Source organism: Nestor notabilis, unplaced genomic scaffold (assembly GCF_000696875.1).
Source record: "Nestor notabilis isolate BGI_N333 unplaced genomic scaffold, ASM69687v1 Scaffold23443, whole genome shotgun sequence".
NCBI classification, from domain to species: domain Eukaryota; kingdom Metazoa; phylum Chordata; class Aves; order Psittaciformes; family Psittacidae; genus Nestor; species Nestor notabilis.
The window spans coordinates 1-17,599 of record NW_009923629.1 but is presented as its reverse complement, the minus strand read 5'-3'; the positions used below and the strand labels follow the sequence as shown (position 1 = coordinate 17,599).

General features: G+C 44.9%; 1 protein-coding gene across 1 annotated transcript; it reads right to left on the bottom strand.

Annotated features, from left to right (window-relative positions):
• Nucleotides 1-398: 398 nt before the first annotated feature.
• POLR1B (polymerase (RNA) I polypeptide B, 128kDa) lies at nt 399-15,914 on the bottom strand. The gene is made up of 13 exons (XM_010012257.1): nt 15,774-15,914; nt 15,023-15,155; nt 13,875-14,011; nt 11,707-11,930; nt 10,326-10,497; nt 9,372-9,543; nt 8,285-8,566; nt 7,556-7,689; nt 6,991-7,161; nt 6,215-6,371; nt 4,194-4,390; nt 3,553-3,806; nt 399-1,281 (listed from the first exon to the last, which is right to left on the bottom strand). Exons 1-13 carry the CDS (start codon nt 15,891-15,893, stop codon nt 399-401), a joined length of 3,036 nt encoding a protein of 1,011 aa, XP_010010559.1. The 5' UTR covers nt 15,894-15,914.
• Nucleotides 15,915-17,599: the final 1,685 nt, after the last annotated feature.

Here is a 17,599-nt window from a genome sequence, read left to right as displayed (position 1 = left end):
AAAACCTAAAAGATTCTCTCTTTTTTTCCCCATCATTTCCAGCATTCACTTCATGCTGTTTTACGACTTCTTTGCAGCTGCAGCCAGCACTCGGAGAACGAAGAACCCGCACCGCTCTCAACACAGCAGCCTGGTGGGAGCAGTGATATTGCTTGATTTCTTTACGCCTGGTGCCCGTGATCCTTTAGGAAGTGCAAATGAACTTCAGCAGAGCTGTGTTTCCTCGCCACACAGCTCAGCGACCACCCCGTCGCAATACCAACACCAAATTAATCTTGCAAACGTTTAAGAACCTGAGAACTGAGTTAACACTTGAAACCCGCAGCGGGGCAGAGGCAGGACTGACCTGTGCTTCCTCCCTGCCAGCAGCAGCATCGCCATGCCCAGGGGCAGCAGCGCTACTCCACTTTGAGCTTCGTTTTTATGTTCATGGCTGCCAGCTCTGCCACGAAGTACCGGAAGACGTGGGGCACAGGGACAACCTCGATGGCATCCACCTCGCTGCAGACAGAGCAGGAGTACCTCCTGCTGCTTGGCATGGAGGAAGAGTGGGGCTGTTTCTCCAGCACGGGAGATGTCATGCTGCCACAGCTCGTGCACACATAGGCGATGGAGCCATCAGAGCAGTTGAACAGCCGGTCTTGCAGCAAGAAGGAGGTGCCATGAGCCAGCAAAGCATCTCGTTCCATCTCACCGAAGCGAATCCCACCTTCCACGTTCCTCCCTTTGACAGGCTGGTTGGTGACAGCATCTCGGGGCCCCGTGGTCCTCACCTGGAACTTGTCCGAGACCATGTGGCGCAGGCGCTGGTAATACACCACTCCCACAAAGATCTCTGCCTCCAGCTCCAGGCCGCTGATGCCACTGTACATCTTTTCTGTCCCAAAGAAGTTATAACCAGCACTCGCTAAAGTCTCACCAAAGTACTTCAGGGCAGAATTCTTCTCTGTGAAGGTGAAGGGAGTGGCGTCGTAGGAGATGCCGTGCAGCGCCGCTGACTTCCCCGCCATGCTCTCAATTAACATCCCAATGGTCATGCGGGAGGGAAAGCCGTGAGGGTTGAAGAGGATGTCTGGAACCATCCCGTTCTCGGTGAAGGGCATGTCCTCCGCTGGCCAGAGCTGGCTCAGGATACCTTTCTGTCCGTGACGGCTGGCAAATTTGTCTCCAATGGTTGGATTCCGGGGAACCCTCACGGTGATACAAGCCTTCTTGAACTTCCCAGTGCCACGGTCATTGCTGCATAACCTGACGTTGTCCACAATGCCAACTTCCTTACTCCTGTGTATGTGGGGAAAAAACAAACATAGCAAAGCGGTCAGGGGGCTAATTTACTGTTCTGGAAAAGTACTATTCAGTAGCCAGAGAATGAGGGCAAGGAAGCACCACAGTGGCATCACACAAGTGCCATTAAGTTGCTTTTCTCATACTAGAAGCACAGCTACAACTTCAGGTTATTTAAAATAAAGATCATTTGAACCTGGTTCATCTGCATCCTACTTTATCCGACAAACTGCATCCCAGTGCCAGCTGATTTGTGTCAAGGCAGCAGCCCTTCTCCCTACCCTCAATACATTCAATACCATCTTGGTGGGATATCAAAATAAAGATCCAGGTTTGGTGCAAAGCAGAGAAGAAAGTTCAGAGCAGAAAGGGAAGGCACAGTGTGAGCTGAGAGGGCTTTGCCAGCAAGTCCCTTGTCCCGGGGCATGCTGCTTCTCCAGATGACTCCTCAGCCTGGTGCTCCATGTGCTAGGGGTCTTCTGCAGGCTGAACTGGTGTTCTAGAATTTTCAGCCCAAACTATCCCCTGGTTTTGGAGACAACAGCTAAGGAATAAATATATTTTGTCCCATGTTAGGACAAGGTCACTGTTCTTTCTCTCCTTTAAAGTCCTAATGAACACAGTGTTTGCCTAAGTTTGGCTTTTGTTTGAAAGCTGTATTTTGCTGTGTCCAAGTGCAACCAGGGTACTGGCCATCACCACAAACACCCCAAACTGTGCTTCATAAGCCTCTTCCAAGTTTGTTCAAACTTTTGAAGTCAAAGAATCTCTCTTCCCTCTCTTCCAAGCCCCACATAAAATCTAGCAATGTATGCAGCACTTAGGACAGTGGGGAGAACTCCCTCTGAAGGACCCTGGGGTTTTTTGGCAAATGAGGGGCAGGACCCAACTCTGAGAGCTGGGAAACTCACATCTCTGTAGGAATTCTAAGTCTGATTTGGACCAAGAATGAACAAAAGCTGGATGGTAGAGGTAAAATGTGTCTCCGGATAAGGAACCAGAACTAAGACTGGGCTGCCACGAGAGAGCTGGGGAGCAGAAGCACGGGGTGGGAAAGCCAAAGGGCTCCACAAGTGCAAGGACAAAGCTGAGCTTCCACATCCCCACTACCATGTGCTGAATCTCCTTACTCTGCTCTACAACCAGGATGACTGAGTCCACAGCAGTTTCCCCAGTGCAGCTAAGGCACCGTTAGGCTCTGTTAAAGCAATAACCAACAGCTTTCCCAGTAAGACCACTTAGTGTGTTACTCAAGTTCTTCTCAAACTAATTTGCCTTCATAATGCTACGCAGCATTATCCTCACTCTGTCAATGCTGTAGAGACACATGTAAGGCCTGAAGTTGTACAGACTGCACGATGCACTTAAATGTGTCAGGTTTTGTCAATGTTTTTGTTTCCCTTTCCTGAAAGAATTAAGAGGGTTTAAATTAAAGCCTCAGCAGCCTTCCCTCTTTCAATGGAAGTTCAGAATCAATCTGACAAAACTTATCCCTGAAATATTCCATGGGGGAAGAAGGAATACTGTTGACACAATTTAATGTACTAGCAGTTTGGAAGCTGCAATGTTAATAGAAATGCTCTTCGAACCCCCTAATCCTGTAACAACTTAGAATTATAAAATGGTTTGGGTTGGAAGGGACCTTAAAGCTCATCCAGTTCCAACCCCCTGCCACAGGCAGGGACACCTTCCACTAGAGCAGGTTGCTCCAAGCCCCTGTGTCCAACCTGGCCTTGAACACTGCCAGGGATGGGGCAGCCACAGCTTCTCTGGGCACCCTGTGCCAGTGCCTCAGCACCCTCACAGGGAAGAACTTCTTCCTAATATCTAATCTTTGCTTACAAGTTTTTCTGGCAAGTCTCTGGGACCAGGAACTTTGTTTTGGTTTTCTGTTTGGTGGTGTTTTAGCCGTTTCTTGTGGACAGAAGCCCTCATGCAAATCAATTCAAACAAAGCTACAGAAAATGACTACAGGGCTTGAGCAGAGGAACAGTCCTTGGGAGACAGCGAAACATTTCTGCAAGCTCTTTCTTTTTACTGGCCTCAGATTCTCCTCCTGGGATAAGAAGCTCTGCAGCATATGCTGGCTTAGAGAAAAGCCGTGACACGTGCATGGGAGTCACCTACAACATGAAATTCACTCTCTGTCAGGACATGGACACTATCACCTGAGGAGAGAAGGGAACATCTGGAGAAGATACTGCAGCTCATCAGGACCGACTGCTCTCAGACTGGTGTGTGGAGCCAGGAGGGACAAGGTGTACTTACGAATAGTACACAGTGAAGGTCTCCCCTGTGTTGAGGTTCATGAAGCTGTAGAAGGGGTCCCCAGGCTGTAGGATGGAGCCAACAAAAGGAAGTCCATCACCATCCAACTTCTCTGAGACATTTGGGTCACCAGGCTTGATGCCAAAGACTAAATTATCGCCTGCCCTACTGGCTTTAAGGGAAAGGTCAATGCTTTCCATCTTGATAACGCTTCCGTAGGCAAACCCTCTCTGCCAGGAAGATCTGTTCACAATCTACAAAGAAATAACAAAGGCTTATTACAGACTTGATGGTAACTGCAACACAAAACACATTTCCATTCTCATCTGATGCTTATGCTTTTATCATTGCCTTCCTAAACAAAGCCTCCCAGCAAGTCACTGTTCCAAAAGGCCCAAACCTCCTGGAACCCCAGTATTTCTCAATGCTGGAAGCCCACCGCCTTGCACAAGGGAGCTCTGCTCTGCTCTCAGTACTTCCAGCATTACTTGCTGTAACAACACTTGACCACTGTGCTCCTAGATCTGTCCTAACAGAGTCTGTGGACTAGCAAAAGAAGAAATCAGGCTCTCCTCAGTTAGATATCACCCTTCCTCCCAGTCCCTTTACAGGACAGCAGGATTTCTCCTTCGGTAGCTTACCATCGCATCTTCCATGTCATAGCCACTGTAGGAGATGACAGCCACAACTGAATTGGTGCCAACTGGATAGCTGTCCATCCCGTAATAGTCATACATGCTGGGCCGCACGAGAGGGCTCTGGGGAGTGTGAAGGTGGTACAGCTTGTTATCCGAGCGATCCTTGTAGTTATAAACCGGAAACCCCATGGTTTGCTTTCCTGTAAAGAAAGTTGGATTTACCCAGGATCAGGTCAAAGTTAATCTATGTTTCATTCCCCATGTATCTGGTTAGGAAGAAAGCTGGAAATATTTACAATGTAGAGGGATTATCAATCTTAAAACTCTTGGAAATTAGTATGTGCCCGAAGTCCAGCTATAAAAGGTTCTATGAACCTCAACGCTCAATTCCTTTCATAGCATTTCCTAAGGACTAGTTGTAATTTTGTGTCTCTTCTGCAATTTCAGTATCTCCAATAAGATTGGTATGGTGGGGTTCGGGTTTTTGCTTGGTTCATTTTTAATTTGGTTGGGTATTTTTTAACTCTCCCCATAATTTCCCATAGCGAGGCACACCTTACATTTTATGTCCAGGCCAGAAAAGTGTTTGCTTTTGCAGTACAAATATGCTGGCAAGGAAAACAAGTTTTGAGCAATAGTCACATCAGTACTTTCAGATAAGTATGAAAAAGTAGTAGCAGTTTAAGGATATCTTTCTGCTCATATTGCCAGGAATGTAATATGCCAGTGATGCTATCAAAATAATGAGATTTCTTCTCTCGAATTCCCAACCCACATTCTCTTAGCCTCGGGTTTTTTTGGTTTTAATAAGCTTCTGCACATCTCTTGCACCTCAGCTGATTGAAGCCCCACTACACAGAATCAACGAGGTTGGAAAAGACCTTTAAGATCACCAAATCAAACTGTTACTGGAGGACTGCCAAGTCCACCACTAAACCATGTCCCTAAGGGCCTCATATCCTATCTCTACTTCTTTCAGACAAGCAAATCAATCAATTTAAATCTTTGTCATATTCTTGTCAGGAAAAAAACCCCTACTGTGCCGCCACAGTGCTGTATTCTCTTGCAGCAGATGCCTGGCAAATGTCCTCTCAACAGCTGCAGTGTCAAGACAGCACTCACTCAGTGAAGACAGGTGGCAAGGAAACCTCACCCTGAGCACTGCAGAGCACCTACCGTACCCACCAGTGAGAAGTCAGTTAGCCTCTGCTGGTTGTGGGGATGAGAGGACTGCTGGCAGCACAGCTGTCAGACACTAACACCACCACACAGCTGGTGCAGTGCCCTTTGCTTGTCTATGTGATCAGCAATATCTAAGTAAGAAAAAAACAAACCAGACTTACTGAAGGGCAATGGAGCTGGTGCAGGGCCTGGAGCACAAGTGTGATGAGGAACAACTGAGGGACCTGGGGGGTTTAGTCTGGAGAAGAGAAGGCTCAGGGGGCACCTTATCCCTCTCTACAGCTCCCTGAAAGGAGGATGGAGCCAGGAGGGGGCTGGTCTCTGCTCCCAAGGAACAAGGGACAGGACAAGAGGAAATGGCCTCAAGCTGCACCAGGGCAGGTTTAGGCTGGATATTGGGAACAATTCCTTCCCCAAAGGGGCAGCTGGGCATTGGAACAGGCTGCCCAGGGCAGTGGTGGAGTCACCGTCCCTGGAAGTGTTCACAAACCATGTAGACGAGGCCCTCAGTGACATGGGTTAGTGGTGGCCTTGGCAGTGCTGGGAACGGTTGGACTGGATGATCTTGAAAGTCTTTTCCAACCCAGCTGATGGAATGATTCTATGACTGCAACAACCTAGAATGCCCTCCAGAAGGCAGCCAGAATGATAAACTTGCCTTCATTTACTTTGCCATGTAAAAAAAAAAAAATCATGGATGTTCATCAACCTTAATGTTGAAAAAGCAGCTGAAAAGAGCTTTTATTTGGGAATGTGGGAAGACACACTGAAATAGACATGTGACACATTTTTCCCCTCTCCCTTGCCCAGACACTTGCAGCATTAGGTACCACAGCACTTACCCATCTGGCACTGGTACATGTTCCGTGGACTTTGGTTATGGTCGGAGAAGGGAATGAGGTTGGCCACTACACTCAGAATGCTGTGAGGGAAGAGCTCCTGGTGAGTGGTTATTCCAGGTACCACCTCTGACTCTATTGTGGCCACGTTCATGAAGATCTGCAAGCATCAAATTGGACAATGCTCATTCACTTCCTTCTTTTAAAGGGAAGAAAGCAACACAAAGCTGCCTCCCAAGTCTTTTTATCCACTTCAGTCCTAGCTGTGGTCATTGCCTGCACCTTAGTGTATTAGCAGGCAAGAAGAATATCAGATAGTTGTTAAACTGCCTATCACAATCACAGACCAGCTGCAAGGAAAGCAAGTCTGGAAATACAAAACTGCAGTAACATGTCCTTCTTCCTGTTTCCCATTTTAATTGTTCCAAATGGCCCAGTTCCCCAGCATCCACTGCTTGGCTACCCATGGGCAATTTGAAGAACATGATGTAAAACGAGATGAGACAGTACATACAAGACAGCAAACCTGCACCTCAAAAGCTCCGCTAAGAGCAGATTTCCATCCCTCAAAAAGATCTCTACAGTCCAGCTACAACATTTACCAGAAGCCAATGAGCAGGAGGTGTGAAAACCCTTTCGCCACCTACGCCAGCTCTTCAACACAAGCTCCTTATGTCCCATCTTCAGCTCCTTTCACAAATATTTTCCAAAACTGTGCTTTTGATGCTGGGCACCTCTGTAACAGCCAGTGCTTTATAAAGGAAATACTCAATTCCCACCTGTTCCAGAGTACCAATCCATTCATTCCTTCCATACATCAGGTTTCTGACAGGCCGCACCATCCGGCAAGGGGTAGTAAAAATGAACAACCCAGGATACAGGCTGGGTTTTCCTGTCATTGGGATAAGGACCACTTCTGCCCGTGCAGGAAATCTCTTTTCTTGTGTTATCTGTTTGTGCAAAAAAAATACCAATTTAGAAACACAAACCTACACTGGTTTAGTTAAGCTGCATCCAACAGGCTACACAATGCAAATGCCAACCACAGGTGTAGCTGCTAATATAAAATGGTGGAGAGGAGATTTTCCAAACACTTCAAGAAAAGGACAGAGTATGTCCATCTTTGAGAAGAATTCCTTCTCAAAAATCATGATTCCATAAGGCAACAGACCAAATATATGGATATAAACAAGAAAAACAGAAAAGCCCGCTCCAATACCAATATACAGCCAAAGATAACATTCTGGGTCACATTAAAACAAGAGAGAAGAGTTCCAAACATGCCTATTTTTGACTGCTGCATATTAAGCATGTTCAGCTAAGAAGCGTTTTAAAGAAGACAACCTTGAACCAGCGGAGGGTTTCTGCGATCCCAGGAGCCAGGTCCCACTCTACCCAGCCCACCACAGAGCCATCCAACACAACTCTGTAGCACTCAGTGTAAGGCTTGCTTGGAGTCGCATCCAGGGGGGTGACACCTGTGGGAAGAGGGGTTGGTAGAAGGAACAGCCCAGAAAAGCAAACAGAACACAGGAGTTGTGTCTGCAGGAAGCCTCAGGGCACGCTAAAATGCTTTCTGAGACATCCAAAACTTAAGACCTAGAGGGCAAAGCTGCAGGTGGAAAACATAAGACATGCACAACTAAGAATGCAATTCCCCTGCCCGTTTTTCTGACTGGAATAAGGATTCTCATTATTGTGGTCATCATAAGCGAGCTACAGTTTAATGCAAGTCACCAGCAGCATCAGAAAGTCCCTGCTTGGTCCAATTTCTCAGAGCTTAGAAGCCCTGAGCACAGTAGACTGTGCAATTCCTTGTGCTTCATAAACATCTTCACTCTACAGCACACACCTTAGACACATTTACCTTGAACTTTACACTCTCCAAAAGGTCGACACGCCTCTAAGAGCAACGTGCTACTTACCACTAAGAACCAGCACAGTAAGTACAGGTTTAAATTGATTTCACCTTCTCTAGTGAAAGTGGGAGTAGCTTTCCCACATACAGGTTTGCAGGGCAGAAAGGTAAAAAGGAAGTCTGCTGCATTAAATGATCAAGCCAGTAAAACATACCCAGGGAACATAACAAAGGTGGGATGTCCCTCACAGGCACCATCTCGGTCACTATTTCACACAGGGCTGTCATGTGGTTCATGAGCCCGCAGGGTTCTCCATCCGGGGTGTCCACAGGGCACAGGAAGCCCCAGGACTCAGGCAGCAGCTTGCGGACTGTTGTAGTTCTCATCTGGGAAAACGCGGCTCCTCTGTGTACGCAGCGGAAGTGGGAGAGGTACCGGACAAAATTCAGCTTGTCTCCCACCACACACAGACCGCTGTCCTGCAACATGCCCAGGCCTTGGGAACAGAAGTGAGATTTATGTCAGGGTGTTGTTCAGCTTTAACAGATAAAGTGTGATGTTGCAAAGCAGTTTCTTGGTTTTCACTGATGAGCCCTAAAGGTGCTCACAGCACCAGGTTCCAAACAGCAGAAGGCACACATGCTGTTACTTGTGCACAGGCAACTCGGTGATGTGCAAGAGGTCGAGAGACTTCATATTCCAAGCAATTGTTCAAAAATCTAACTCCTTTCCAGCAGACAGGAAAGTCATTCCCAGGGAAGTGACTTGGGGATCTGCAGCTGGTATATTTTACTGAAATTCTGTGGCTTTCCCATCTCATTTCATTTTCTAGTGGGCATTCCAGCCCAACATCACACTGGACACTTCATGGAAGCACCAGGTAAATCTGAAATACATGTTAGCAAAGCAGTTTCTCTCACATGACCAATAGGGCAGTCCTGATAAATGCCCCTTCTCTGCCTTACATTCCACCTTCTAAGAGGAGACAATCTTTGGGAAAACAAATCACAATATGGTTGCTGTTTTGGACAATGCTAAATTTAGTTTCAACTATTTATCTGCATAGTGGCTTTTTATACCATGCATAAAGGCTATGCTTGAGGAGAAATCTTGCCTTTTTCCTCAACTATCCTTTTCCTTAACCACTTCCCCTGATTCAGTCTGCATACACAATACCTGCATACACAACACAATATCTGCATACAAGCAGTTGCTTTCAGTTAAGAGCTCAGTTTTATGTTGTTTCTCATCCTATTTAGAAGGGAAAAAAAGAAAAAGGCTTCTTAAGCCTGAAGATTTACCAGTTTTAGATCGTAGGTTACCAGTTGCAAGCAGGTATTCAAAGGGCTTGGTAAAGTCCGTGGCCAGGCTGAAAGCCTTCACCAAGCTGTCTGCATTTATGCTGACATCAGCCTTTTCTGATCTTTTCTCCAGAACGAACTTAACAGACTGCAACCAGCTTTCAAGCCTCTCCTATGGTTTAAAAGTGAGAGATTCACGTTTAAAACAGGAAAATAAAAGACTCAAATTAGAACTTCACATCACTTGCATGTACTACTCTTCCACAACGATTTTCATGGGATAGTCCAGCTTCTGGACAGGAATGCTTTCCCCCTGGCACCCTAAAATGAGGAATCCCTAGAAATAAACTGAATTAATATTGAATTGAAATAGACCAGGAAACCACATATTTACATCACCAGTAAGAGATTCACTGTGTAAGTCAGAAGCCTGCTATCAACTTCCTGATCTGTAAAGGAATTTCAAGATGGGACAGTGATGACACCATGAATCATCACTTTTGGAAGATGGGGAAAGCTATTTTCTTGTACATTTGCCACATGAAAGAGCAGCAAAATCAGAACAAGGCAGAGCTTTACCACTCCTATGTCAACTGATGCAACAGAAGTATGCTGTTTCAAAACCCTCTTAAAGCAGCGGAGGGATCAGTATTCCTCCTTCCTCAGACTTCCACTCTGAATGGGTCACTTTGATTTGCTCTGGAAGGCTACAAAGCTCTTTAATCCAGGTTTTGTTCAGGCTTTTCTGCAGCATATTGAGTACCTTATACTGAGACACCCAAGCCTTCCTCAACTCACTGCCTGCTTGCACTACCTCAGCACTCTCTCAAGCCTGCATAGCATATCCAGGCTCCCTGCTCTTCAGTCTGGCTCCTGCACTTCTCCCCATGGTCACTGTGGAGTCTGGACTGTATGACCATTACATTCACAGGTTTAAATCCCGTAAGACCTTACCCTCAAGAACATAAGGAAAAGCTGTCCTGGGGTAAGCACTTCTTGGTTCATCAGACTGTCTGGATTATCCTCCATGCATTCCCCTTTGGCAAAGGCATACAGCTTCCGGGTCATCATGCAGAGCAGGTAGAACTTTTCTGTTCTGTTTGTCAGGTGGATGCAGATACACTTGCTGGAGGAAAAGAAAGGAGGAAGATACCTAACACCATCTCTTCATGCTAGCTGGTCTTCAAGTTCCTCCTAAACAATCACAAACCAAGGTGGGTTTTTTTTTGCTAAAAGGCCCAACAAGGCACCAGCTTTTCCAGTTGCCCTTAGTAATGTATGAAAATACCCAGAAATAATACAAAAATCCCAGAGACTGAGCCAAAACATTATCCACTTAAGGTGCTAGTTTTGTTAAGGATGTATCTGGTTGATCAGATAAAGATAAACCTTGTGAAAGATTGATTTTATACACTTCCATGTTAGATGTCCTTGTAAGTATACAGTTTATGTAGCAGATACTCCAGTCGGGGCCAGTCAAAGGATGAGGTTTGAATGTTATTTTACAGTAGCTATGACATTAATCATATACATGCACATATTCACACACGTGCACCCAAATCTGAGCTGGAAACAAGCAGCAAATCACAAAATAATACTATTTACACTATCGGTGTCCTGCCACAGAAAGTCTAAATCTCCACTGCTGGTCTTCATCAGCTGGTCTCTGGACTTTTAAGCACCCTCTGTGGCACCTGCAGGCTGCCCTTGGGTTTCCAGCCACATGACCACCCCCTATTTACAAGTACATCATCCCAAATAATCCTTTTCATGTGCTAAAAGAACCTCTCAAAAAGCTTACACCTACTGAGTGCCTGTGACACTGACAGGCTCAAAGCCAGCTCTTCCTTTCTAACTTACCCCATGGAAGAAGCAAGATTTTAAAGCATCTAATTTCTACCATTTTAAAAGATCAATGTAACTGTTGTCAGAGGTGTCAGCAACTGTGTGAAACTGATGAAGTGCCACAAATTGCAGCATTTCTGTTCAACAAATAGAGCCTCAGTCACCTACCTTCTCTTCCTTAATCTTTATGTTTTTCATCAAATACATCAGAAAATCACCTCTATATAACAACTGATACCCTCTCCCAAAACTATTTTAGGGATACTTGTGTCAATCCATTAAAATATATATTTCTGAATCCCATGAATACAGCATCATACCTGTATATCATAGCATCCTGGAGCACCATCAAAAACTGGCCACTGGTTTTATAAATGTACATGAAAACTACAACAAAGTGGGATGTATGTAATATGGCAGAGTACTTTTAAATCTGCCTGTAATTTCAATACAACTACACCAAATCACACGCTTCTATATGCATACATACTTCAAAATTAAATCTGCAGCCTGTCCATTGCTGTACCACTCAGGAAGGTTGAGTTTTATTCTGAAGCTCTTTCCCAGGTATTCAAGGACATTTTGCTGTGTGTAACAGCCTGCATCCACCACTGCTCTCATCATCTCCGTAACACAGTTCACATAAAAGGTGTCATCTTCCTTTCCTTTGACCAACTCTTCAAAAATCTGGTAGTCTGGGAAATTAACTAATGCCTGAAAGACAGAAGCATATTGGGTCAGAAAAACAAAGTCATAGCAACATCAGTCCATAAAATACAGCAAAAGAACGAGGGCACCCCACTGATTTAGGTTTTCAGTCTGCAGGAAATAATTTTCCACATGCAAAGTGAAAAATGCTGTGGGGTTGAGGTGCTTAGACAGTAAGTAATGCAGGGGATATTCACACCCTGATGATGATTACAAGTACTCCCACTCCAGTGAGACCTCTGGGGAAAAAAAACCCAACAAACTGGCACCCTCTGAATTAACGGGCTTCTCTGTTTAGGTAAGATTTATTAGTTATCTTTACAGAATGAGCTCACTTAGAAACATGAATTTAATTCACCATTGTCTCAAGCTACTACTTATTCTCATGCAAACCAAAAGGCAATTTAGCTTTTTGATGAAAACTATTAGGACAAATTCACTTCAGTTTCAGCACTTTATATACTAAAGCTCATACTTAAATCCAGCTTCTTAGCTCTTGATGTTATAATTGCTTCCTAGTTTCTTTACATCAGGGTTAAGCAGATATTTTGTTCACCAATTAATTCTGTATTTACTGACAAATGTGCCTCATCTTTAAGTAACTGTTCATCACATTTAAGTAGGCTTCAGAAAGTTCAGGAGAAATTGAAGGCTGCATGAAAAAGACATTAAGGCAGAAAGGGAGCAATGTAAACCCAGTTCTGCTGCTTGATCATGATATATACAACCTGGAAACTGCGAGAGAACATACCGCCTCTTGTCCAGCACATGCTGCCTCTTGTCCAACAGGAACAAGAGGGAAGGACTGGGATGATTACACAAGAAGAAACCAGAATTCTAGCCACAACAGAAGAACAGTGGGGCTGCAGTAGCAGCACTCTGCCCAGTGGGACCTGGACTGGGCACAGGAAACCAGAACAGAACTGACCTCGATTGACGCAGGGCTGCAAACCCATAGAGTGACTACTTATGGAAGACTATGAACTTCAGACAACAGGCCCTGCTTATCCAGAGATCTCATGAACTACCAGAAAGTCAGTACAATTCCTCTGCATATTAAACCAACAGGTAATCAGCTACTTTTGGTAACTACTTTTGTTGAAACAGAAGTTGAAGAAAAGCGGTGGAGAAAAAGTGAAACGCATTATGCAACAGCAATATGAATACAGCAGGTTTAAAGAATCATAGAATCCCAGACCGATTTGGGTAGGAAGGGACCTTGAAGCTCATCCAGTTCCAACCCCCTGCCACGGGCAGGGACACCTTCCACTAGAGCAGGTTGTTCTAAGCCCCTGTGCCCACCCTGGCCTTGAACACTGCCAGGGATGGGGCAGCCACAGCTTCTCTGGGCACCCTGTGCCAGCGCCTCAGCGCCCTCACAGGGAAGAACTTCTTCCTAATGTCTCATCTCAATCTCCCCTCTGTCAGGTTAAAGCCATTCCCCTTTGTGCTGTCCCTACAGGCCCTTGTCACAAGCCCCTCTCCAGATTTCTTGTCACCCCTTTAGGCACTGGAAGCTGCTCTAAGGTGTCCCTAGAGCCTTCTCTTCTCCAGGCTGAACCAGCTCAGCTCTCTCAGCCTGTCTCCAGCCCTTAAAGCATCTTAATGGCCTCCTCTGGACTCGCTCCAAAAGCTCCATGTCCTCTTATATTGTGAGATCTTTCATGTTAGGTGGCAAACTCTTCCATCCTCCAATAGCTATTCTTCCAGAGCGTTAATTAGTAAAAAGCCATGCACCCTCTCTTCTCCTGACCCTGCACGCACTTCCTCTGCTGCAGGCAAGCGTCACATTACAGGCATAGGCTTGGCTTGGACTATAGTTCTTCAGGCAGTATAGCAAAGATGACTAAATGTACTTACTCTGGAATTAGTTTCTTTCCATTACTTAAATAAAAATGCTTAGCAAAACTTACTCATTCAACCCAGAAAGCACAAGCATTAATTGTTTACCTTCAGAGCAAATCCTAAGGGAAGGAAGAACAACTCTTTCTGAAAAATGAAGTTTACCATGACACAACCATTTTCCAAGTAGTGAAGGTTCATATTTATTGCAGTGTGCTCAGCCTTAACACAATGCATCACCACTCCTGCAAAAATGAACACAAGCAAAGACCAATGTGAGCTGTACAAATCCAGCTGGCTGCACTGCTGTGACGTGTCTGAGCAGATGTAAAACAATTGCATCAGAGAAACTTTGGTACTTGGTGGCTGAGAATACAAGACAGATCACTAGCTTCAGCATTAGGTCTGACATTTCAAATAAATACACCAGCTCAATTCACCAAGTAGTGGACAAATGTCTCAGGACAGCCAGAACCCTCGCTGAGAGGCTTGGAAGATGCATAAAGAGAAAAGCCAAGCCTGAGGCCTCAACTATTCTGCCTGCAAGCTCTGCTGTAAGATTCAACAACGCACAAATAATCTTCCTAATTGCCCTCTGGGTGAAGTTTTCACATCTCTGTGCTCGGGTGGTACCACTGAGGCAGTGTTTCCTGGTCCTGTCCCATGCCTGGCCCTGTCCTGCTGCAGGACAAAATAAAACCAAATGGGACCATTTAAATTGACAGTGCCTTGAAATTACTCTGGAATTACAGTGTGTGCTCAAGCAACACAGTCCAGTCAAGTCAGCAGCTGGTAACACCTGAGTTTAAAGCGTAAATCTCTAGCTTAATTCAATTTTAAACTCCTTTTACTAAGTATGCATGACACAGGAATGGGACAGCCAAGAATTTGGTTAATCTCTTCCACATATATTAAATCTGCCAACTCAAATAAGTTGGCAAATGGATAAGCCAAATTCAGCCAGACAAGTTGAGCAGTTTACACTGACTTCTACTGAAGACAAGGTTTTAGTTACACCTTCCACATAACAAAAGGTTACATGTACTGCAATAGAGTTGCCTTGCTCAGCATGGGGAGCTCAGACAGCTCCCATAAAGCAAGCATCTGCCTCGTGCTTGCACTATTATGTAGTAAAAAAAAATAACATTACACAAGAGCTACAATAAACCAAACTAACAAAAGTCAGCTCTAGATGGTCACTCTTGTTTGTCCTCAAGTAGTTACAAGCAGGATGCTGCAGGAAGCACTCAGCTTACCATACTCTGTGAAACCAGGGCCTCTGTTTTTCCATTTGTGTCTTGTCATTGCAAGAGGGAAGTTTCGCCTGGGCATAATCAGCATCCTAATAACCTTTTCTAAGCCATTAACTATAAAGTAGCCTCCCATTTCCTGGCAGGGGAAGAAGAATTATTTTAATGTGCTTAGAAAATTCATAACCCAGCATTTTAAGTACAAGACAAAAATGACTGAATTATACAGCAAAATCAAACATTTAATGTTTTAACTATGAAACACATAACAAGACGTATGTTTCAGCACTACATTTGGAAAGGCTGCTCTCCTTGCCAGTGACTACTAAGTCTAAATGTAGCACACAGTGCAAGGAAAGGGATGCATGCTCCATAATTTAAAGGAAGGAAGAAAAGAAAAATGCAACCTGTGTGGTCAACTGAACAGCTTTGTAGAGCTGACATGAACTACTATTTAAATAAATACTCTGAAGTTCTGAAACCAGAGGGATCTTCAGCGCAGAAACCCTCTTTCTGGTCACATAAAAGCTTAACACTGATAAAGTTATAGTTTCCCAAACAGTATGTATTCAAAGACACCTGTGACTGCAAATTTTGACATGATGCTGTATGGAACCACCATAAATAGGGTGGTTTACATTCAGAGAAAAGAGAAAGTCAAACTGGAACAAAATATAAACACTAGAGTAAAGAGAAGCTGCCTGATACACTGCTCATGTAAAACCCAGATTTTCCTGACCCACAAAATCCCTGTTACCTCTTCCTCCTCATGGTGCTGCATGAGCTCTTGTGGAGAAAGATTATAGAGGTTGCATAGTTTGGACTTCACCATGATTGGAATATACCCCAGAGGATGTTTAATTGTCCCTTGTGGCATGCCATTCACTGACCAGCTGATGTCAGCCTGAAATGATACGAAGCAAACAATGAGCAAATCCCCCTTTTAATCTTTTCTGCTGTATTAACTGTACATTTAATATAACCATAATCTGTTAACTTCCATCACTGTAAAAATAGTAATGATATATAATAAAAAGCAGAACTACTAGATACAGGCATAAAGATTGCACTCTGGAGAACAGTCAACATGGGTTTACAGAAGAAGATCATTCTAGTCTAGAACTAGGTAAAGAAGCTTCTAGGAGTGCCGATACAGTCCACTCAGCTTCTCAGACCCTCCAACAGAGCAGCCTAAATGAAAAAGGCAGCCACAGGATAGGAAAGGAAACCTCAGAAGTTAACAAACAGTTAAAAGCAGAAGAAAACAGCGCTCAATGGAAGGACATCCACCCGACAGTCTGCAGACCTTTCCTAAGACTTGTTCACTTAACATGATCACAAGTGATCTTTCATGTGTCTGAAAGAAAATTATGTATTTACACTAACAAGATCAGGCAGTGGGTCTGCAGAAGGACTCCTTGACTGCACATAACAAGGTGATAAAACACACTGTGGGAACAAAAGTTCTGTCCCAACCGCTGCAAACGTTTACACAGGTTCAAAAACAAACCCAAAATAATTAAACATACATTGGAAAAAAAAATGAGACGGGACGTAATTCGGGTATTAAAAATAAAGCATGTCTAGCTCAGAAAAATCTAAGAGCCATGGGAAAGACTGTGAACAACGTGGAACTGCCCCACTCTCATGTTCAGATAAGATCCTGCACTTGCAGCTGCTTTTATCACTGTAATGCTTTGGACAAAGGAAAATTAAAACAACTGAAGTTGCAAACATCTCCCTTGCACGGGGTGCAAAGGAAAATATTTGCTGGGGTTGCTGCTTCTCCTCTAAGCAAATTTCAGAGCAATTCAGAAAAGTGGTGAACATACAGTGTGAATTTATAGCTCTGAACTATGTGGGAACAACACTGCTTTTGAAACCTCGATTCCTGCAGAAACAAGACTGGGATTATCACACACTCTGGGATGACACAGGTCTCCTTCCAAGGTCTTCTAAACAGGCTGGCTGATTGCAAAGCAAATCTGACAGTAAAGAACACAGGTAGGGTCCTGTGTAAAACCCTTGACAAAACCAAACTGGCCAGCACTGTTGCTCCGCTGGAGGGTAGGAAGGCTCCACAGAGGTATCTGAACAGGCTGTGGCCAATGGTGTGAGGTTCAACAAGGCAAAGTGCTTGGGCCACACCAACCCCATGCAACTCTCTAGGCTTGGAGCAGAGTGGCTGGAAAACTGCTCGGTGGAAAAGGACCTGGGGGTGTTGGTTAATGGAGCTGAACATGAGCAGCAGGTGGAATCACCATCCCTGGAAGTGTTCACAAACCGTACAGAGAAGGCCCTCAGTGACATGGGTTAGTGGTGGCCTTGGCAGTGCTGGGGAACGGTTGGACTGGATGAGCTTGAAGGTCTTTTCCAACCCAGCTGATTCTGTAAGCCACTGACTCCATGAACACATGGACAGGGAGGTGGGGCCCATGAGGAGCTCGGTTTGAAGGGAGGTTTGTGCAGTGAGCTCGTACTTCACCAACACTCAGAGCTCTTCGGAATTGCCCCGGTGCAGGTGAACCCGGGAAGCGGGCTTTAACTAAGGGGGTCTTTAACTTCAGGCTCAGCCGGCTTTGC